The 18,666-nt window shown below is 41.3% G+C and overlaps 1 protein-coding gene across 2 annotated transcripts; it reads left to right on the top strand.

Moving 5' to 3' along the window:
* Positions 1 to 838: 838 nt before the first annotated feature.
* LOC101882911 (rho-associated protein kinase 2-like) lies at positions 839 to 12,952 on the top strand. 2 transcript variants are annotated; one of them, XR_012385510.1, is made up of 6 exons: positions 839 to 1,306; positions 5,278 to 5,545; positions 7,201 to 7,342; positions 7,434 to 7,572; positions 10,031 to 10,122; positions 11,697 to 12,952. XR_012385510.1 is itself a non-coding variant. In XM_073912871.1 (5 exons), the coding sequence occupies exons 1-4, from the start codon at positions 1,283 to 1,285 to the stop codon at positions 10,116 to 10,118; spliced, it is 519 nt and encodes a 172-aa protein (XP_073768972.1). In that variant the 5' UTR covers positions 839 to 1,282; the 3' UTR covers positions 10,119 to 10,122; positions 11,697 to 12,952. The 2 variants fall into 2 exon arrangements, 1 of the variants encoding a protein (XP_073768972.1); XM_073912871.1 differs by lacking the exon at positions 7,201 to 7,342.
* The last annotated feature ends 5,714 nt before the right edge of the window (positions 12,953 to 18,666 follow it).

Here is an 18,666-nt window from a genome sequence, read left to right as displayed (position 1 = left end):
CACACTGGTGGTGGATGAGGACATCCCCCCCATTGTGTAAAGCGCTTTGAGTGCCCAGAATAGCGCTATATAAATGTAAGGAATTATTATTATTATTATTATTAAAATAAGCCGGACCGAGAAAATCTTTTAGGTAATTTATTCCTCTAAGTTATTAACATGGTCCCACTGGTGCATTTGTTCCTTACACATACAAAACCTTTTTGAAGTTCTCCCATGCAGGCAATTGTGCTAAGACTGTGATCTATTCCCTGCAACATCAGGCCACAATCAGGTGTCCACAATCAGGTGGTTTGTCTTGGTCTGGCATCTCAGCTGAGACCTGTCCACTATGGGTGACCCTGCCAGTACTTGTGAAGTACCAGTGGTGAAGCTCTCAGCATCACTGATGCACAGAAGCCCTCACAGCACGTCAAGCTGCAAACCATGTGAGGGACCCTAACCTAACCTACCCTATACTAACCTATCACTGACCGACCAACACTCAGAGGAGTCCAGCAACTGACCAGCAACACTAAGAGACCGCTCAGAAAACCCTGCAAAGCGCATGTCAAAAACACAGAAAACTTTCCAAAACAACCTGACAACCAGAACCCAAGAGCCACATCAGCAACCATCAAAACATTCAGCAGAGTGATAAAAACTTTGAATGAAAAGAAAACTTAATGTAAAGACTTACTCTATAACTATATACAGTATGTACATACGTGCCCTTGATCTTTCATGGGACACTATGATGGCTCAGTGTCTGGGCTTCTTTCTTCGGGGTTCCTCCTCGGGTAGTGGCTCTCCACTGATGTCCACGTGGATTTGAGGAGCGCTGCTGCTTCCGCTGGACCTGCTCTCCGTGATCAAGACTCGTCCATCAGGCAGCTCGGTCTCCAGCAGCGTAGGCCGGTGGAGCTTCTCCCACAGCCGTTGCTTGATCCCCAGGCCTCGCTTGAAGCGGTAGCGGCTGCAGCCGGTCTCCACGACGGAGCGAAAGATGTGCTGATAGTCCTGCACGCTTCTGCCGTGGATGGAGAGCTGCTGCTCCGGCTGACACTCGTTCACTGAGGAAGACACTGATGCTGCTGCTGCTGCTGCGGGACGGAGGACAGGGAGGGCCGCCGCGTTCATCAGGTGTCGCTTCTTCAGCGCTGGGTCAGAGATGCAGCTGTAGGTGTGATCTGACCTTACCGCCGCTGCGAGCTGCTCAACGGTAGAGACGCCCTGTAGCCAGAAGTGACTCGTGTGTGCGGGGAGAGCCCTGGTTCTTCTTGAGCGACGCTGCTCCATCAAGATGACCCAAGAACAACTTTCCAAAGTAGAGAAACTGATCAAACTTTTCAAAAGTTGTCGAGAGTTTGTTGCGAGACGATCGGGTCAGAACCAGCTGTGTATATTAAAGATCACCTCAAGTTGCTGTAGTGACAGAATGACGAGCCTCATTTAAATGTAAACAATATTTAATATCAGCAGTGAATTAATGAAATCAGCACGAACTCTGTGCTTTTATAATTGAGTTTTTATTAAATGCAGTAGCTAAATTTCTAAATTATGATTATTCAATAAAATGCTGGTCTTATATTAATAAAAAATCAAAAATAAGCATAAATGGGCGTTTTTTATAGGACGAATGTTGACCACTGAAAATCGTCACAGGTTTCAGAAATCTGGTCATGTTAGTGAATATTACCATTGATTTTTGTTTGCTTTTGGGATGGTTTGCGTTTCATTAAAAAAAAAAAAAAACACTGAACTAATATTCTCGATTCTATATTTACTTCATAATTAACTAGGCCTATATCAGACCAACCGGGACTTTAGCAATGACATTGTTCTTTTGATGCTTTGTATACTTAAATTTTCATAATTTTCCTGCACTGACTGGGTGATTTAATATTTTTATAGTATTATTAAAATTATTAATCATAATAATGCTATAAGCAATACAATAAACCAAAATACATTCCAAAAAAAAATAAAAATCAAAAATCAAAAATATAAACCAGTATCAGATACAACGACAACCAGCATTAATAAGATTAAAAAAGCTAAATATACAACAGTTTATTTTGATTAGCTATTAGCTTATTAGGTCAGGGAAGTGCTAATCATTCATTCTGAGTGAAGGTTTTTATTTATTATTATTAAAATAGCTTTAAGAAACTTAAAACAACCATGCCAAATAAAAAATATGTAAATATGCGTGACCTAAAACATATTGGTTTATTTGACTATGGCAATTTTATTTATTTACATTTTATTTAATGGTTTACTTTTAAGCTATCACAAAATATTAACCACTTTCATTGACCAATGTGCTCTCCAACAAATAAACAGAAAGGGAAACAGAAACTAAATAGTAAAAAATGTATTTGAAAACATAAAAGTCTATAATCTAGACCAAAAGATATTGTTGTACAGAGCTCGTCTTATTGACTGTGGTAAGGCTCATTTATACACATATATACTGTGTATAGAGGAAATTAGGATGCAATATTTCAAGTTTATTTAAAAAGCTGTGCATATCTTCAACATTAAATGAATATGAAATAAACTTTTTATAATAAAAACTGACTCCAGGATCATATCAATGTTTGAACTGTAGTTTACAGATTTGTATTTAAAATTGAATGGCAAAGCCACAAAACGAATAAAATAAACAAAAAGTGTGATGTGACAAATCTGATTAACAAACTAAAAATATATCATTAAAATAACAGAGAGGGAAAATTACAAACACAGGAAAAAAATTTATGTTTTTTACTTCCCAGTCCCAGACGTTCCTGAAATGTCATAATCACATGTCCAAGTGTTTCTTTACAACAGTATGAAAATCGCCCCTGGTGGTGATGTGATCAGGACTGTAGCTGGAGAGGCAGGAAGTCAGGCCCGGCGCTACGGGGGGGGCAAAGGGAGGCATTGCCCCCTCAGAAAGAGTTTGTGCCCCAATGTGCCAACAATCCCAATTTTCATAAGGGATTGTTTACTCAAAATTCTTTCTGTCATTAACTATTAACACTCCCGTCGTTCCAACCGTCAGAACACACATCTAAATATTTTAAAATATATGACATAGCAATTGAATTATGAAAATTGGTGAGATTAAAGCTAGTCCTATAGTCCAGAGATCCGGTCCCCGCGTCAGGTCTGGTGCGCCCGTAAATAGCCTTTAAAACGCGCACACGGCGATGGAGGCGCACTCAACTCACAAGGGAGAAAATGGGTGACATGATAGGAGCAGCTTAATTCATTACATGTTTTGGTTAACTAATTATTTAAACACAACTCTCTTGAGCTCTAAAAGGGAAAAAAACACATAAGAAATTTGCTGTTAAATTAATTTTAGCAGAGACGCAACTGCCAGTCATTTATTAGTTATTCGGGAAGATGTAGCCTAATAAAAATGTTTTAATAAAAATAAATAGTTTACTGCACAGTCCCACAGTAGGTTACAATATAAATAATATTTTAAATGTATTTATTAATATTATTATTAATATTATTGCGATTAAGCTAAAATTGACAAAACGCAGAACCCTTTGAAAGTTTGCTTTCATTTAGCTAAAAAGCGCACTTTTACAGTTGTGTAGAGAAACGTTCCATTATGCAGCAGCAGTCAAGGTATAACACATAATAAATGCCTTTTGGGTTTAAAGATAATCGGCCTGCGAAGTCAAGTTTGCAGTGTTATAAATGGAATAGGTATAGTGCTTAAGTGGATTTACCGCGGATAAACCGAGAAACCTCGTGCGCTGCAGGTAGGCAGAATGATAATCTTTTGAAAATATGTAATTTAGGCTGTACTGCTATCTATTGTGTATATTTACAACAAATTCAGCAAAATCATTTTGTTAGAATAGTTTCAATTAGCATGTTGTACTGACCGCTGTATCATTGGAGTAAGCCAGATTTCCACAAATAGGCTATTGCATTTTATAGGAAATTAAATAATTTAAAAGCAAGATATTTTCTGAGAAATATTTCAGGTTGTACTCATTATGGGTATTGTATAAGCTATAGTATTATAAAATGCTAGTTTAAGTAATTAAATGTGAAATAAGTGATCAAATCAAGCTTGGAGGATGGTGACAAAGTATTAACGTTGTAAATGAAAATTAATTTAAAAAATGTCTGATTTTGGTCAGCAGAGGGCACTAAACTCTGGTCAATGTCATTTACTGTTAAGACACACCCTGTTGAAAAATTTAATTATTTGAAACCCATGACCTATTTTTGAACAAAATTAATTTATTTTTGGGGTTCCACTGTGATCCTAAAATAGAGCTTAATGTGAAATTCTACTTTGACATTTAATTTGGCATAATATATTCAGTATTACCCATTAAACGCAGCCTTGGTACAATAATTTGTACTTTTAAAAAAACCCTGGTTTGGGATTAGGCATGGGCCGGTAAAAGATTAAAAATAATAATGTTAAATTACTAAAACTACTAGTAATTCACTTAAATAGCATAAAATAGTATAAATAGTCAAATGTAAACCTGACTGAGAAAATAGTCTTGACTGGCTGTTTTTGAACACTTGAATTTCACAGGATGCACCAGCCCATATTGTAGTCAGTTAGTTATGTACTCATGTAAATAAGGACGACAAAAACTACAGACCTGTTCATTAGACCTTGAAGCCTAATATTTCTGCTGCTGTAATGTTGATGTTAACTAACCAAAATAAAGAAAGTTAAACTTGATTTTAAGTATAACATCATTTAAATAACTTGTTGCTAGCTGTATTTTTATTAGTGCTGTCAAATGCTTAATCACATGAAAATTAAGTTTGTATTTACATAATACATTTTCGTGGAGTGTATATATTTGAGAAACTCTATATCTTCATATGAAATATTTATATCTACATCAAATTATAAATAAATAAATAAATATAAAAATGATGTACATGTTATGAAGATGCAAATTTTAATTTTGGGTTTGATTAATTATGATTAATTGCTTGACACAACTGTTTTTGTGTATGTATATGTTCATACTTAAAATGTCATTTAATATTCCATTTATAATTTTTTTTATATTTTAACTTTATTATTTACATTATGTAATTGATCGCATTAAAAGTTCTTTAATAACAGTATTTAAATTATGAAATAAATATTTAAACGATTAAATAAAGTCTGTGTTTAATATCACATTACTTATTATTTAATTTAGCTGGGTTGCTGCAATTGAAATGAAGTATTGTTAAATTTCACTGCTATTGATTACTGAAATATATTGTGACTTCTCTGTTCACCACTCTATCTCTCTGTCCACATAGCTGTGCTGTGCTTTCCAACATGAAAAGTACCTTTATTTGGGGATGGAGTTCATGCCAGGTGGAGATCTGGTGAATCTGACCAGCAACTATGACATCCCAGAGGAATGGGCTCAATTCTATACGGCAGAAGTGGTGCTGACACTTGACGCCATCCATTCTCTGGGCTTCATCCACAGAGACATCAAACCAGACAACATGCTGCTGGACCGCAATGGACACCTCAAACTTGCAGACTTTGGCACATGCATGAAGATGGACTCGGTGTGTGGTAAGTGCATTTGAAGTGTCTTTTAAGGGGGTGTGATACTAACAAAAATGTTTCTCTCCTTTTTTTGATAATCTCATTGAACAATATTTTGCTTAGTGTGCTTTTGTGCTGATACCTTGGCTAGTTTAGGCCTGACATGGATTAATAGATATGACCACTAGGTGACACCACTACTACTGCAGGTGACAGCAAGTCTCTTTCTCCTTTTCAAAAATACTAGGCTACTATCTAAATCGGTACTTCGTTTGAGTTCTAAGTTGTGTCTTGACAGTAATAAAATAGAATAGTGGAAGTGAGAATGAAATTCAGGCTACTGCATTGACGTTGTTGTCACTGTCATGTTAACCTTTCGTCATCACGTCTCATAGGATAGTAAATGAATTAATTCCACACTTTATTAATTGATAATTCTGGTACTTTTTGCCTCCTGATTCATTCAATCATTTTCCTTTGGCTTAGTCCCTTTATTCATCAGGGGTCGCCACAGCGGAATGAACTGCCAACTTAGCCAGCATATGTTTTACACAGCGGATGCCCTTCCAGCTGCAACCCAGTACTGGGAAACACCTATACACACTCCTTCAAACATACACTATGGCCAATTTGGTTTATTCAATTCACCTGTAATGCATGTCTTTGGACATGGGGAGAACAAGCAAACTCCACAGAGAAATTCCAACTGGCCCAGCCGGGGCTCGAACCAGCGACCTTGTTACTGGCGACAGTGCTAACCACTGAGCCACAGTGTTGCCCCTGCATCTTAATTTCTACTACTAATTCGGATGTAAAAGGTCACATGCTGTTTTTCACAAACTTAATATTAGGGAAGTGTGGAGTTTAGAATTTATTCAGTTTTTATAAGTGATTCAATGAACATTTATTCAAACAATTTATTCAAAATGGCTGATTCATTTAGAAACGAAGCAATTAGTGACTGTCTTTGTTGATGATTTATTTAAAACAGATTGAAGTGCAAAACACACACACACACACACACACAAACTCTTCTCCTAAGATGCACATTTTTTGCTTCAGCTTTGTTTGGTATTTTCTGTTGATCTGTTGAACAGAACTCGCATTATTGTGTTTTAATGGATGTTCAGGAAAGCCTGCTTGTGTTAACTTGCTTGTATTATTTCACAAAACCTTACACATTTTATAAACAAAACCCCATAAAGGGATATTTTAACCCACCTATTTGTCATTGGGACTGCTTTCCAATAGTTTTAAATGCTTTTGGACTCTCAGGACGTGATTTTGTTTGTTTTTCTCAATTGAATGAAGCTCTCTGTAATGCCAGCCCACAATACAATTACAATTTTATTGAAAACGATAAATATCATACACTAGTAGTTGGTGTGTTTAGATGTACTATACATGACCGAGAATGAGAGAGTTTCTTTAAGATTTTGTAGTGTAGAGATTTACAATTATCACCTCACACATTGCAGCATCATTAACGTACGTTACAGAAAGCCTCCATTCGGTTATGACAGATGTTAGTGCTGCCATCTTGTGGCTAGATTATACAATGCAGTCCTTGAATTGAATGAATATAAATTGTGTAAATAATTAAAATTTTAAACATACTTGTATTTCAGCTACATTAACTCAGCCAGTAATGTTTATATCCATGTGTCTACATGTGTGTTTAGACTGGTATGGTACGCTGTGAACACTGCTGTTGGGACACCTGATTACATTTCTCCAGAGGTTTTAATGTCTCAAGGAGGGACTGGTTATTACGGTCGTGAGTGTGACTGGTGGTCTGTTGGTGTTTTCATTTATGAGCTTCTAGTGGGTGAGAAGTGTCAGCTTCATATGCATCTCTTGAAGTTTTATTTCAGTGTTCTCATAATCAAATGTTTTCTTCTGTCGATCTGGGCAGGCGACACTCCAGTTCATTCCGAGTCTCTGGTGGGCACATATGGAAAGATCATGGATCACAAGAACATCTTAACTTTCCCAGATGATATTGAAATGTCAAAGGATGGCAAAGACCTCATCTGTGCCTTTCTGAGTAGCAAGTGAGACTGAGAAAATGAAAGTTTGATTTGAGTTTTTTTTTTTTTTCTTGTAAAATTCAGACTCTTACTCGCTTAATATCCCCTTACTTGTTTGTTTTTAGAGGTTGGCTGGTAACATTAATTTTTTTATTAATTTGAATTTAACTTTACTGTAAAAAAGAGCTAATTTTCAGGACAATTTATTACACACATGATGAGATTTCTTTTGTAGTTTGGAGTTTATAACCTGGGTTTGACATTACCTTTTTTGATCACCAGCCACAGTGGCTAGGAGTTTTCCAACATTACTAGCCACTCGCCATTTTCACTAGCCACAATTATAATGTTGGAAAAATATATTTTATATTCATAAATTTGAATTTGACATGCTAACTTTACTTAATTTATACTTTGTGTCCACATGCCTCCTTGTTCATTTAATATTTTTGTGTGTTGTTTATGACCTTGCTCAATGAGCATGAGTACATGGGATGTGATTTTTATAGTGTCACTATGCAATTAATTTAGTTTTATTTTTATAAATAGTTTATTTCACATGAGTTTCCAGGGCTCGACACTAAGGATTTGCAAAGTTTTTCTCTGACTGCACCGAACTAATTATTACTTAGAAACACATTTTAAATAATGTGTAAAGCAAACAAAATATAGCTATACATACACTTTTTATACACAGTTGACACTTAAAAACAATACTCTCATGTATTCTCAAAGTGGCTAGTGGGAGTGGCTGTCTAACCCGCCACAGCTGAAATCTACCCGCATTTGTTAATGTGTTAATGTCAAGCCCTGTTTATAACGTATTTAATATAATCACAGGGTAGCTTAGATTTGTTATCGTTGTTATCATATGACATTTTCCCTATTTTTCCCTATCGATGTACTTTTTTCCAAAATGACAATCTCAGGGAATATTTCATAAACACCAAATCATATATTTTTTAATTTAATTAAAGGAGAACATACAAGTCTATATTAATTTGATGCTTTTAAAAGCTCTTCATACAATAAGTCTTTCATAAAACTTTAATGTCCTACTGCTTTTACTAGACACACTAGCTTAATAAAACCTTACTTGTTTGTTTTTAGAGGTCGGCTGGTAGTGAAATTAATTTATTATTTTTTCAATTTGAAATTAGCTTCACTGTAAAAAAAAAAAAGTAAATTTTCTTGACAATTTTTTACACATTTTGATCAGATTTCTTCTGTAGTTTATAACATATATAATGTAAACACAGAGTACCTAAGATTTGTTATTACTGAAAACAGTCAAGTTTTCTTGCCATAAATTACCAGGCACAGAAAAAAAGGAGATTAATTTAGCAGCTTCAGTGAGAAAAATTAGCAGTTTTTGCTTAGTTTATTCTCAGCTAATGTGATGGAAAAACATATTTTGTCTCTGTAGCCAGAATATGATGATCCATTTCCCCAAACACAAATGTTGGCTATAAAAAAATGAATAATCTTTATTAAACCGTTCAAGGTATTCAATGATTTTTTTTTCTCATAATTTTGCAGCCCTGCATAATTGACACACAGTTTTGTTGGCACAACCCAGTGTTGTTGTTGACACTTTGTAGTGTTCTGATTGATTGAATTAGTAAATTATGTGTATATTTGACAAAATACAACAATGTTAATATAATCTAAGCCTGATTACTACACATACCTAAAATATAAATAAATAGTTTTATCAGTGAAAAAAAAAAGTTTTATCAGTGTTTATGAAATGTTCCCTATTTTTTTTAAAGGTTTAGGGTCAATAAGATTTTTTTTTCTTTAATGGTTTTAGAAAAATTCTAAAAATATACATATAATTCTGAATAGTAATAATAATAATAATAATCACAAGAAATATTTCTTAAGCACCAAATCGCCAAAAAACTTACTAAGCCATATCAACATTTTAATTGAATTAAATTAGATAAAATGTAAAGACAACATACAAGATGATCTTTATTTATGTTATGCCTTTAAAAGCTCTATATAAATAAAGTCCCTAATAAAACATACATTTCATCTCCTACTGCTTTTACTATATCAGCTTCATGGACGTTCACCCTCCAGCCTGACAACTTCCATCTGAATTCCTCTTTTCTCCTTCCCTCTTTCTCCTCTCTCACATGCCCACATACAAGCATTCCTGATCAAACATACAGAGAGGGGCTTAATGTTTTCTCTCAATGTTTTCATGTAAACACACACACACACACACACACAAACACACTCCTCCCTTTGCATTCAGGCTGTTGGAATGTCCCACACGTGGTAGTCCAAACTGCTGCACCGCCTCAATGCAGATGAAGTAAAAGGAAGGGGGAGTGAACGGTCCTTATTTTTGGATGTCTCTCTGACTGCTCCACTCCTCCATGCTGTGCTGTTGGATGTTCTTGGTTTATGGTCATTTAACGGATTAGCGCTTCTCTGTTTGTTTTGCTGACCAGTGTTGTGCTATGTTCAGGGAGGTGAGGCTTGGCCGGACTGGAGTGGATGAAATAAAATGTCACCCCTTCTTCAAGAACGATCAGTGGACCTTCGACACCATATGAGACAGTAAGTCAGTGAGAGCTTGACTTTTTTTTTTGTCGCTGCCTTTAGTTGTGGTGAAATGAGATGCATCATGTTGTTTATCTGTTTGTGCAGTCAGTACCTTTTATTTCTGAATCGTCTGGCATCGTACTTGAAGCCAAGTCATTTAGACGAAGGCATAGTTGTCCTAGAACGAGTAGTTTGCTGATCAAATTCCACATTTTGATGAGGCAAAACACATCTTGGATGTTTTAATTACTATTTTAGGTGAAAAACAAAATAATGAGATTTGTGTAAAATCTAAAGTTAAGCAAGTCCAGCCCGCCATCTTGTCCTGCCTCTCAGTTCTCTTAAGCCTTAATTGGGCTGGCTCTGTGAAGTGGCCTCTTTTGGGCTCATCATTGAAGACCGGACGAGCTGCAACATTTCGTTCTCCCAGGTTCTGGGAGTAGATGAGCATGTCACCGGTGTAGACTTTGACCAACTTGGGAAGTCACTCACAAGACCTCAGCTTATGGGACATTACCATTAAAATGAAACGTTTCCAGCAGAATATGACGCTTTAAAAAAAAAAACTCCATCAGCACTGGTAACTATGAAAAACACGACTGAGCACTAATAGTATACTCAACACTTTACACTGACATTAAAGACTGAAGTAAGAACGCTGAAAAAACATCCGATTTTAGCACAGAAGAGGTTTTCTTTTCCTAAATTAAATCAAAACTTCATAATATTGTGTTAATGAATTAATTAGTGTGTGTTGCACTGCTGGAGTGAAGGTTAACCAGTCCACACAGTTCATGCAGCTATAATCTTTATTATCTTTTACTAAGAAACTATGTACAATATTTACACGTTGGCTCCAGGTCTCTTGGATGAAGATCTCTCAGCGATGTGGTCTCTTCTGGTCGCCGCGCGTCTCTGGTGGAGATGGGGAGCGGGACCACCTTTATGAACCAAAATCGTTCTTTGTACCAGGCTGTAAACACCTTCTTTTCTGCTGTAAAGTTGGCCATTTTAACAGTGGGCTCAATAGAAATTTGCTCCATATGGAGCCAGGACTGACAGAATTTCATTGAACTGCATTTTCAGTTACTTCTGTATTTGCTTCATGACGGAGAGCGGGAGGTTGCCGTTGTTTGGGCACAAGCTGTAATATTTACTTTTCTGATCTGGAAAGATTCTCATTTGCAAAGGTTTTTGTTTGCTTCCTGGACATCCCCAGCACAAATAATTAAATGATGAGTGGGGTGTTTTAAGCTGAAATGACACACACATTTTGGGGCAGCTAATATTTTTTATCATGCTTGTAACATAACCCTTTATAACTGCAATGAAATGAAAGTAGTGTAAATTTTTCTTCTGAATTAAAAGTAAAACTATCAGAAAGTAACAAACAAATGTAGGACAGGTACTTTTTTATTCCTTTCAGTTGTTACTGGATGGCGGGAAAGCTTGAAAGCAAATTTCCAGTCCATTTTAGATAAAATAACCTGAATTATTAAAGACAGCCAGAGAGATGACTTTCATTTTCATGGCATAAATGAATGTAACTCAGCCTCTTGACTTTTCAACTCTTGTTTATTTCTCAATAGCAAAAAAATGCCAAAAACAGACACCCAAAACCCTACGCATGCTGCGCGACACAGGGGCGTGAACCTGCAGGACCCAGACGCACAGTCCACTCGAAGCTGCTGTGGGAACTAAAGGCCTGTCAACACTCCATCATGAGAGACCACGACACCTTCTCCTCCCTAAAATCCCACCCTTCACCCTTTCACCTCCCAAGACGGATAAGGAAAGAGAAAGAAAGAGAAAGGAATACCAGGAAGAGCTCAAGGAAAACGCCTCACTCGTGCCACAAAGAGATTTTTCAAGGAAGACTTCTGGTGGACGGGGCTGAAAGCGAACGGACGATGGACTCTGTCATGTCTAGCAGTAAATATGGATTCTGTATTACTTTCAAGTCAACAAGAATTTCCACCTCAGTTCATCCTCATTATGCAAGCACCATGTAGAGATAAAGGATTGGAAAAGAGATAAAGGAACACAGAATGGACTGAAGAGTTATTATTAACCAACAAACCTTCCCATTCTCAGCCCCTGGAAGGGTCCGTAATGCCCCTTTTAACATTCAGAAGTCTTCAAGCGAAATCTACACTGAGTATCCATATGGTCTGGGCTCTCCCATTTAATCTCAACTCTAACACTGGAAGAAAGTCAGCACCTTAAACTTAAACTAACTCTTCAGTTATTCATCTATGAGCCGCATCTACTAAATTTATAACACAAAGGAACACGGAAGCAGAACTTCATATGTTTTATTTCAGCTTTATTTATTACCTTTGTTTGAACTGGTCTCCCTTTGCGCAAATATTGTGGGAATGCAGATTTTTGCCCACAAAGGCCCTGAAAAAGTGGAAAAAAACAGAAGTGCCTACTCCGTTTTTTCCGTGTTCTTTGTTTTGGGCTTGATTGAGGTCGGCTGACCATCTTAAAAGTAGCGGTTTTGAGACGATCCCGAGGTATACGGGCAATAAGCTGTGAGAATAACTTGCGGAGCGTGCTAGTAAACAGAGGAGTCGTTTCAGTTTTGTTTTATGAATGCTGTTTGTTGATGTGTATTAAAAAGAATTTTATTTCAGATTGATTTTAGTCAGTAATTTAATGGGTTACCAATACATTTATATGGTCATTTAGGGAATGAATTAGGTATCATGATAAGGTGTCACACAGCTAGAAGTCATTTGTCATGTGTCTTCAGGTCCACCTTTTTTGTGGAATAAGATCTGATCTCGTTAACACCTCTGTCAATTTTAAATAAAGCTGTGCTGTTCTGCTATGAATGAAACGTGGCTTTGGTTTCTGTGACTTTTTCAATAGCCTAGATCTAAACCACAGACTACTGTCATTTATGAGACAACAGCATTGTTCACCTCCACCCGCGTGAAGTAATATTTACCTCTGAAAACACAAGCCATAACCACACCAAACTAAATGCAAGTTGCAAACAGCAATTCACAGGGTTTACTTCACATTGGGGTTCGTGTTTAAAACACTTTCAGACATTTAAACAAAAATAAATATCAATTAATATTTAGCAATCTTTAATTAATAATAAGCAATATCTGTGATTGTTAGAGATTTGTACAGCACAGAATTTTTTTTAATGACAAATAATTAAAGCAGTTCGGATGTAGTGTTGTTTGAAAGAGGGCATCTAATATATAATAAAAATGATGTATTAATTATTTTATTTATACATTGAACATCATATGAGGTATTAAAGCGCCCCCTAGTGCCGATTTCTTCCAAATTTAACAACAATTAATATTTTAACTACTGTGATGGTTAGGATTGGGGTGGGGGTAGGCATTACAAAATGCAATGTATTGGGTAATTTAATAGATAGCATAAATAATACTCGGTACAACTACAGTGCTGTGACGGTTGGGTTTAGGGTTGAGGTGGGTGTAGATGTTAATAAAATACAATAAATGGGAAATTTAATAAATAATACAAATAATTCTTGCTAACTTTCAGCCATATCCAATCTAGCAACAACAACCCTTTAGGGCATGAGGTGTCCAAACAAACCCAGTCCAAGAGGACCACCTATGTAAGCCTACACCTGTCTAGAGTGGACACCTTAAACCCTAATAACGCTCTGGTAAGCCTAATAATGCTTTAATTAGTCGGTTTAAGTGTGTTAACGTAGGATAGGAGCTAAAATTCCATCTTTCGGATGAGACGTTAAACCGAGGTCCCGACTCTCTGTGGTCGTTAAAAATTCCAGGATGTCCTTCGAAAAGAGTAGGGGTTCAAGCCCGGCATCCTGGCCAAATCTGCCCACTGGCCTCTGTCAATCATGGCCTCCTAACCATCTCCATATTCAATTGGCTTCATCACTGTCTCCTCTCCACCAATCAGCTGGTGTGCGGTCTGGTGCAAAATGGCTGCCGTCGCGTCATCCAGGTGGATGCTGCACACTGGTGGTGTCACGGTCGTGGTGGGGAAAAGGAGCGAGGACTCAAGTGCAAAGAAACAATGGGTATTTATTAATAATAAAATAAAAACAAAAGGCAAAACAAAACCACCCCGAAGGGGAAAACATGAATACAAAGGCAAAAACAAACTTGACAGGGCTGGCAGGACTGGCAGGACAAGACAGGGCTGGACACAACAAGACAGGAAACCAGCAACGACGAACTGACAAAGGACTGAAAACATGAGGGGGATTATAAAGCAAAAAAGTAAATTGAAACACAGGTGAACACAATTAACTAAATATGGGTTAACAAGGAGGGTGGGACTAGACAATAGACGGGAGAGCGCATGACACAGAGAGACAATACAAGCCATGCGCTCACATAACACAACACTGAAGCACACGACAAAAGCACGTGACCAATGTAAACACCGAGCCATGTGCTTTGACAAAAGACACAAGACACGAGCACACGATGAATGAAAACACTCACCATGCGCTCACATATGCAGCATGCATGCTTCATCCCAGCGCCGACCAAAACCGAAACCAACAAGACTGAGACGCTGGGAATGAAACACCATGCTGCTGACAGACGAAAACACAAACACGAGTACAAGAGCGCACGCGTCTGAGGGACGCAGAGCGCGCGCGCGCCCGCGTCAAGCAGAAGCGCGCACACTCTGCGTACACCCACGAAGGCGCGCGCGCACACAGAGACAGAAACAGGACCGGACATGGGTAGTGTCAGAGCTCTGCCACCAAAACAAGAATTTACAAAGACCAGAGTGGCAGAACCCTGACACTAGCCCCCCCCAAAAGGGACGCCACCTGGCGTCCCTAAAGGGAACATCCAACAAGGTACAAGACAGACAAGAAACACTACAAGACAACAAAACAGGCAACATCAACAGACACAAGACAGGGGGGTGAACAGGCAAGACAACATGAAGGGGGGGAGGGAGGGAAGCCAAGCCGGACTCAACAAGACAAACAAGGGAGGGATGGGAGGGCAAGACCAGGGAGGATCAGGAGGGACAGTCCAGGACAGGTGCAATGGGTCAGGGACCCCGGCAGGGAACCAGGGTGGAGCCGGAGGATCAGTCCAGGGTGGCAGAGGCATGCTCCAAGGTGGAGCAGGAGGGACAACCCAAGGAGGATCGGCCTGGGATACCAAGGCAGGAGGCCTGTAGGGAGCTGGCTGGGATGAAGGCCTGTGGGGAGCCGGCTGGTCTAGAGGCGACTTAACTAAAGCCGGCGGGGCTGAAGACCAGAGGGGAGCCAGCGGGGCAAGGAGCCGGGCTGGGGCCGGCTGGGCAAGACGTCTGGGGTGCGCTGGCAGGGCAAGGAGCTGGGCTGGGGCCGGCAGGGCAAGACGTCTGGTTGGGGCCGGCAGGGAAAAGAGCCGGGCTGGGGCCGGCAGGGCAAGGAGCGGGGCTGGGGCCGGCAGGGCTAGACGTCTGGTAGGTGCCGGCAGGGCAAGGAGCCGGGCTGGGGCCGGCAGGGCTAGACGTCTGGTAGGTGCCGGCAGGGAAAGACGTCTGGTAGTTGCCGGCAGGGCAAGGTGCCGGGCTGGAGCCGGCTGGGCAAGACGTCTGGGTGGCGTCGGCCGGGCAAGGAGCCGGGCTGGGGCCGGCAGGGCAAGACGTCTGGTAGGTGCCGGCAGGGCAAGACGTCTGGTAGGTGCCGGCAGAGCAAGGTGCCGGGCTGGAGCCGGCTGGGCAAGACGTCTGGGTGGTGCCGGCAGGGCAAGTAGCCGGGCTGGGGCCAGCAGGGCTTGACATCTGGGTGGTGCCGGCAGGGAAAGACGTCTGGGTGGCGTCGGCAGGGCAAGGAGCCGGGCTGAAGCCGGCAGGGCAAGACGTCTGGGTGGCGCCGGCAGGGCAAGGAGCCGGGCTGAAGCCGGCAGGGCAAGACGTCTGGGTGGCGCCGGCAGGGCAAGGAGCCGGACTGGGACCGGCACTGAGCGGCGCTCTGGGGCTGGAGCCGACACTGGAGGGCGCTCTGGGGCTGGAGCCGACACTGGAGGGCGCTCTGGGGCTGGAGCCGACACTGGAGGGCGCTCTGGGGCTGGAGCCGACACTGGAGGGCGCTCTGGGGCTGGAGCCGACACTGGAGGGCGCTCTGGGGCTGGAGCCGACACTGGAGGGTGCTCTGGGGCTGGAGCCGACACTGGAGGGCGCTCTGGGGCTGGAGCCGACACTGGAGGGCGCTCTGGGGCTGGAGCCGACACTGGAGGGCGCTCTGGGGCTGGAGCCGACACTGGAGGGCGCTCTGGGGCTGGAGCCGACACTGGAGGGCGCTCTGGGGCTGGAGCCGTTGTGGTGGAGGAGCCCTTTCTCCTCCGACGCTTCCTTGGTCTGGGTGGCGGGAAGCTGGCCACCTCTTCAGACACTGCAGTATACTCCACTGCCTGCAGGACTGGTGCAGTGTCTGTTGCGGGTGCCTCAGTAAGTGATGCTGCAGCCAGGATGGTAACTGAAAGGGCTGCAGCAGGTTCGGTCACCTCTGGGTGGGCGACAGGTAAGGCAGACCCGGTCTTCCTCCTCCTTCGCCGTTTCTGGGTCATTGGAGGACTGGGGCCCCCACTGATTGCAGATGGATATGTGAAGCAGTCAGTGGGCTGGCGCTTTGTGCGGAGTTGGTGGAGCTTAAACACAAAGCGCCAAAATGGCAGGTACTCCAGCCTCTCCATCTCCACAGGGCTGAGGGGCTCCGTTAGGCAGATGTTAAATGCCTCCTTGAGGTCCAGGTTATCCTCATACTCAAGGCCATCCACTACAGCAAGGAAGTCGTGGGCGAAATTTCTGATGTCCACCTCTCCCTGCTGCAGGGAGATTTCCTGGACAACCTGAAGCAGCTGGTGTTTGACAGAGCCCCCAAGAAAAGGAGATGGAAAGAGGAAGCTACCCATTTTTCTGCTGAGTCCTCTTCTTTGGTCAGTTCGTACTGTCACGGTCGTGGTGGGGAAAAGGAGCGAGGACTCAAGTGCAAAGAAACAATGGGTATTTATTAATAATAAAATAAAAACAAAAGGCAAAACAAAACCACCCCGAAGGGGAAAACATGAATACAAAGGCAAAAACAAACTTGACAGGGCTGGCAGGACTGGCAGGACAAGACAGGGCTGGACACAACAAGACAGGAAACCAGCAACGACGAACTGACAAAGGACTGAAAACATGAGGGGGATTATAAAGCAAAAAAGTAAATTGAAACACAGGTGAACACAATTAACTAAATATGGGTTAACAAGGAGGGTGGGACTAGACAATAGACGGGAGAGCGCATGACACAGAGAGACAATACAAGCCATGCGCTCACATAACACAACACTGAAGCACACGACAAAAGCACGTGACCAATGTAAACACCGAGCCATGTGCTTTGACAAAAGACACAAGACACGAGCACACGATGAATGAAAACACTCACCATGCGCTCACATATGCAGCATGCATGCTTCATCCCAGCGCCGACCAAAACCGAAACCAACAAGACTGAGACGCTGGGAATGAAACACCATGCTGCTGACAGACGAAAACACAAACACGAGTACAAGAGCGCACGCGTCTGAGGGACGCAGAGCGCGCGCGCGCCCGCGTCAAGCAGAAGCGCGCACACTCTGCGTACACCCACGAAGGCGCGCGCGCACACAGAGACAGAAACAGGACCGGACATGGGTAGTGTCAGAGCTCTGCCACCAAAACAAGAATTTACAAAGACCAGAGTGGCAGAACCCTGACAGGTGGTGGATGAGGACATCCCCCCCATTGTGTAAAGCGCTTTGAGTGCCCAGAATAGCGCTATATAAATGTAAGGAATTATTATTATTATTATTATTAAAATAAGCCGGACCGAGAAAATCTTTTAGGTAATTTATTCCTCTAAGTTATTAACATGGTCCCACTGGTGCATTTGTTCCTTACACATACAAAACCTTTTTGAAGTTCTCCCATGCAGGCAATTGTGCTAAGACTGTGATCTATTCCCTGCAACATCAGGCCACAATCAGGTGTCCACAATCAGGTGGTTTGTCTTGGTCTGGCATCTCAGCTGAGACCTGTCCACTATGGGTGACCCTGCCAGTACTTGTGAAGTACCAGTGGTGAAGCTCTCAGCATCACTGATGCACAGAAGCCCTCACAGCACGTCAAGCTGCAAACCATGTGAGGGACCCTAACCTAACCTACCCTATACTAACCTATCACTGACCGACCAACACTCAGAGGAGTCCAGCAACTGACCAGCAACACTAAGAGACCGCTCAGAAAACCCTGCAAAGCGCATGTCAAAAACACAGAAAACTTTCCAAAACAACCTGACAACCAGAACCCAAGAGCCACATCAGCAACCATCAAAACATTCAGCAGAGTGATAAAAACTTTGAATGAAAAGAAAACTTAATGTAAAGACTTACTCTATAACTATATACAGTATGTACATACGTGCCCTTGATCTTTCATGGGACACTGATGGCTCAGTGTCTGGGCTTCTTTCTTCGGGGTTCCTCCTCGGGTAGTGGCTCTCCACTGATGTCCACGTGGATTTGAGGAGCGCTGCTGCTTCCGCTGGAC

Source organism: Danio rerio, chromosome 9, assembly GCF_049306965.1.
Source record: "Danio rerio strain Tuebingen ecotype United States chromosome 9, GRCz12tu, whole genome shotgun sequence".
Classification (NCBI taxonomy): domain Eukaryota; kingdom Metazoa; phylum Chordata; class Actinopteri; order Cypriniformes; family Danionidae; genus Danio; species Danio rerio.
This window is presented reverse-complemented; position numbering and strand designations above follow the sequence as displayed.

Excerpts from the sequence above, each read along its gene's own strand:
- LOC101882911 (XM_073912871.1), top strand. The coding sequence starts at position 1,283 with ATGACCCAAGAACAACTTTCCAAA. Across the intron at positions 1,307-5,277 it reads CCCAAGAACAACTTTCCAAA|CTGTGCTGTGCTTTCCAACA; the intron begins GTAGAGAAACTG and ends CTGTCCACATAG. Across the intron at positions 7,573-10,030 it reads TGTGCCTTTCTGAGTAGCAA|GGAGGTGAGGCTTGGCCGGA; the intron begins GTGAGACTGAGA and ends TGCTATGTTCAG.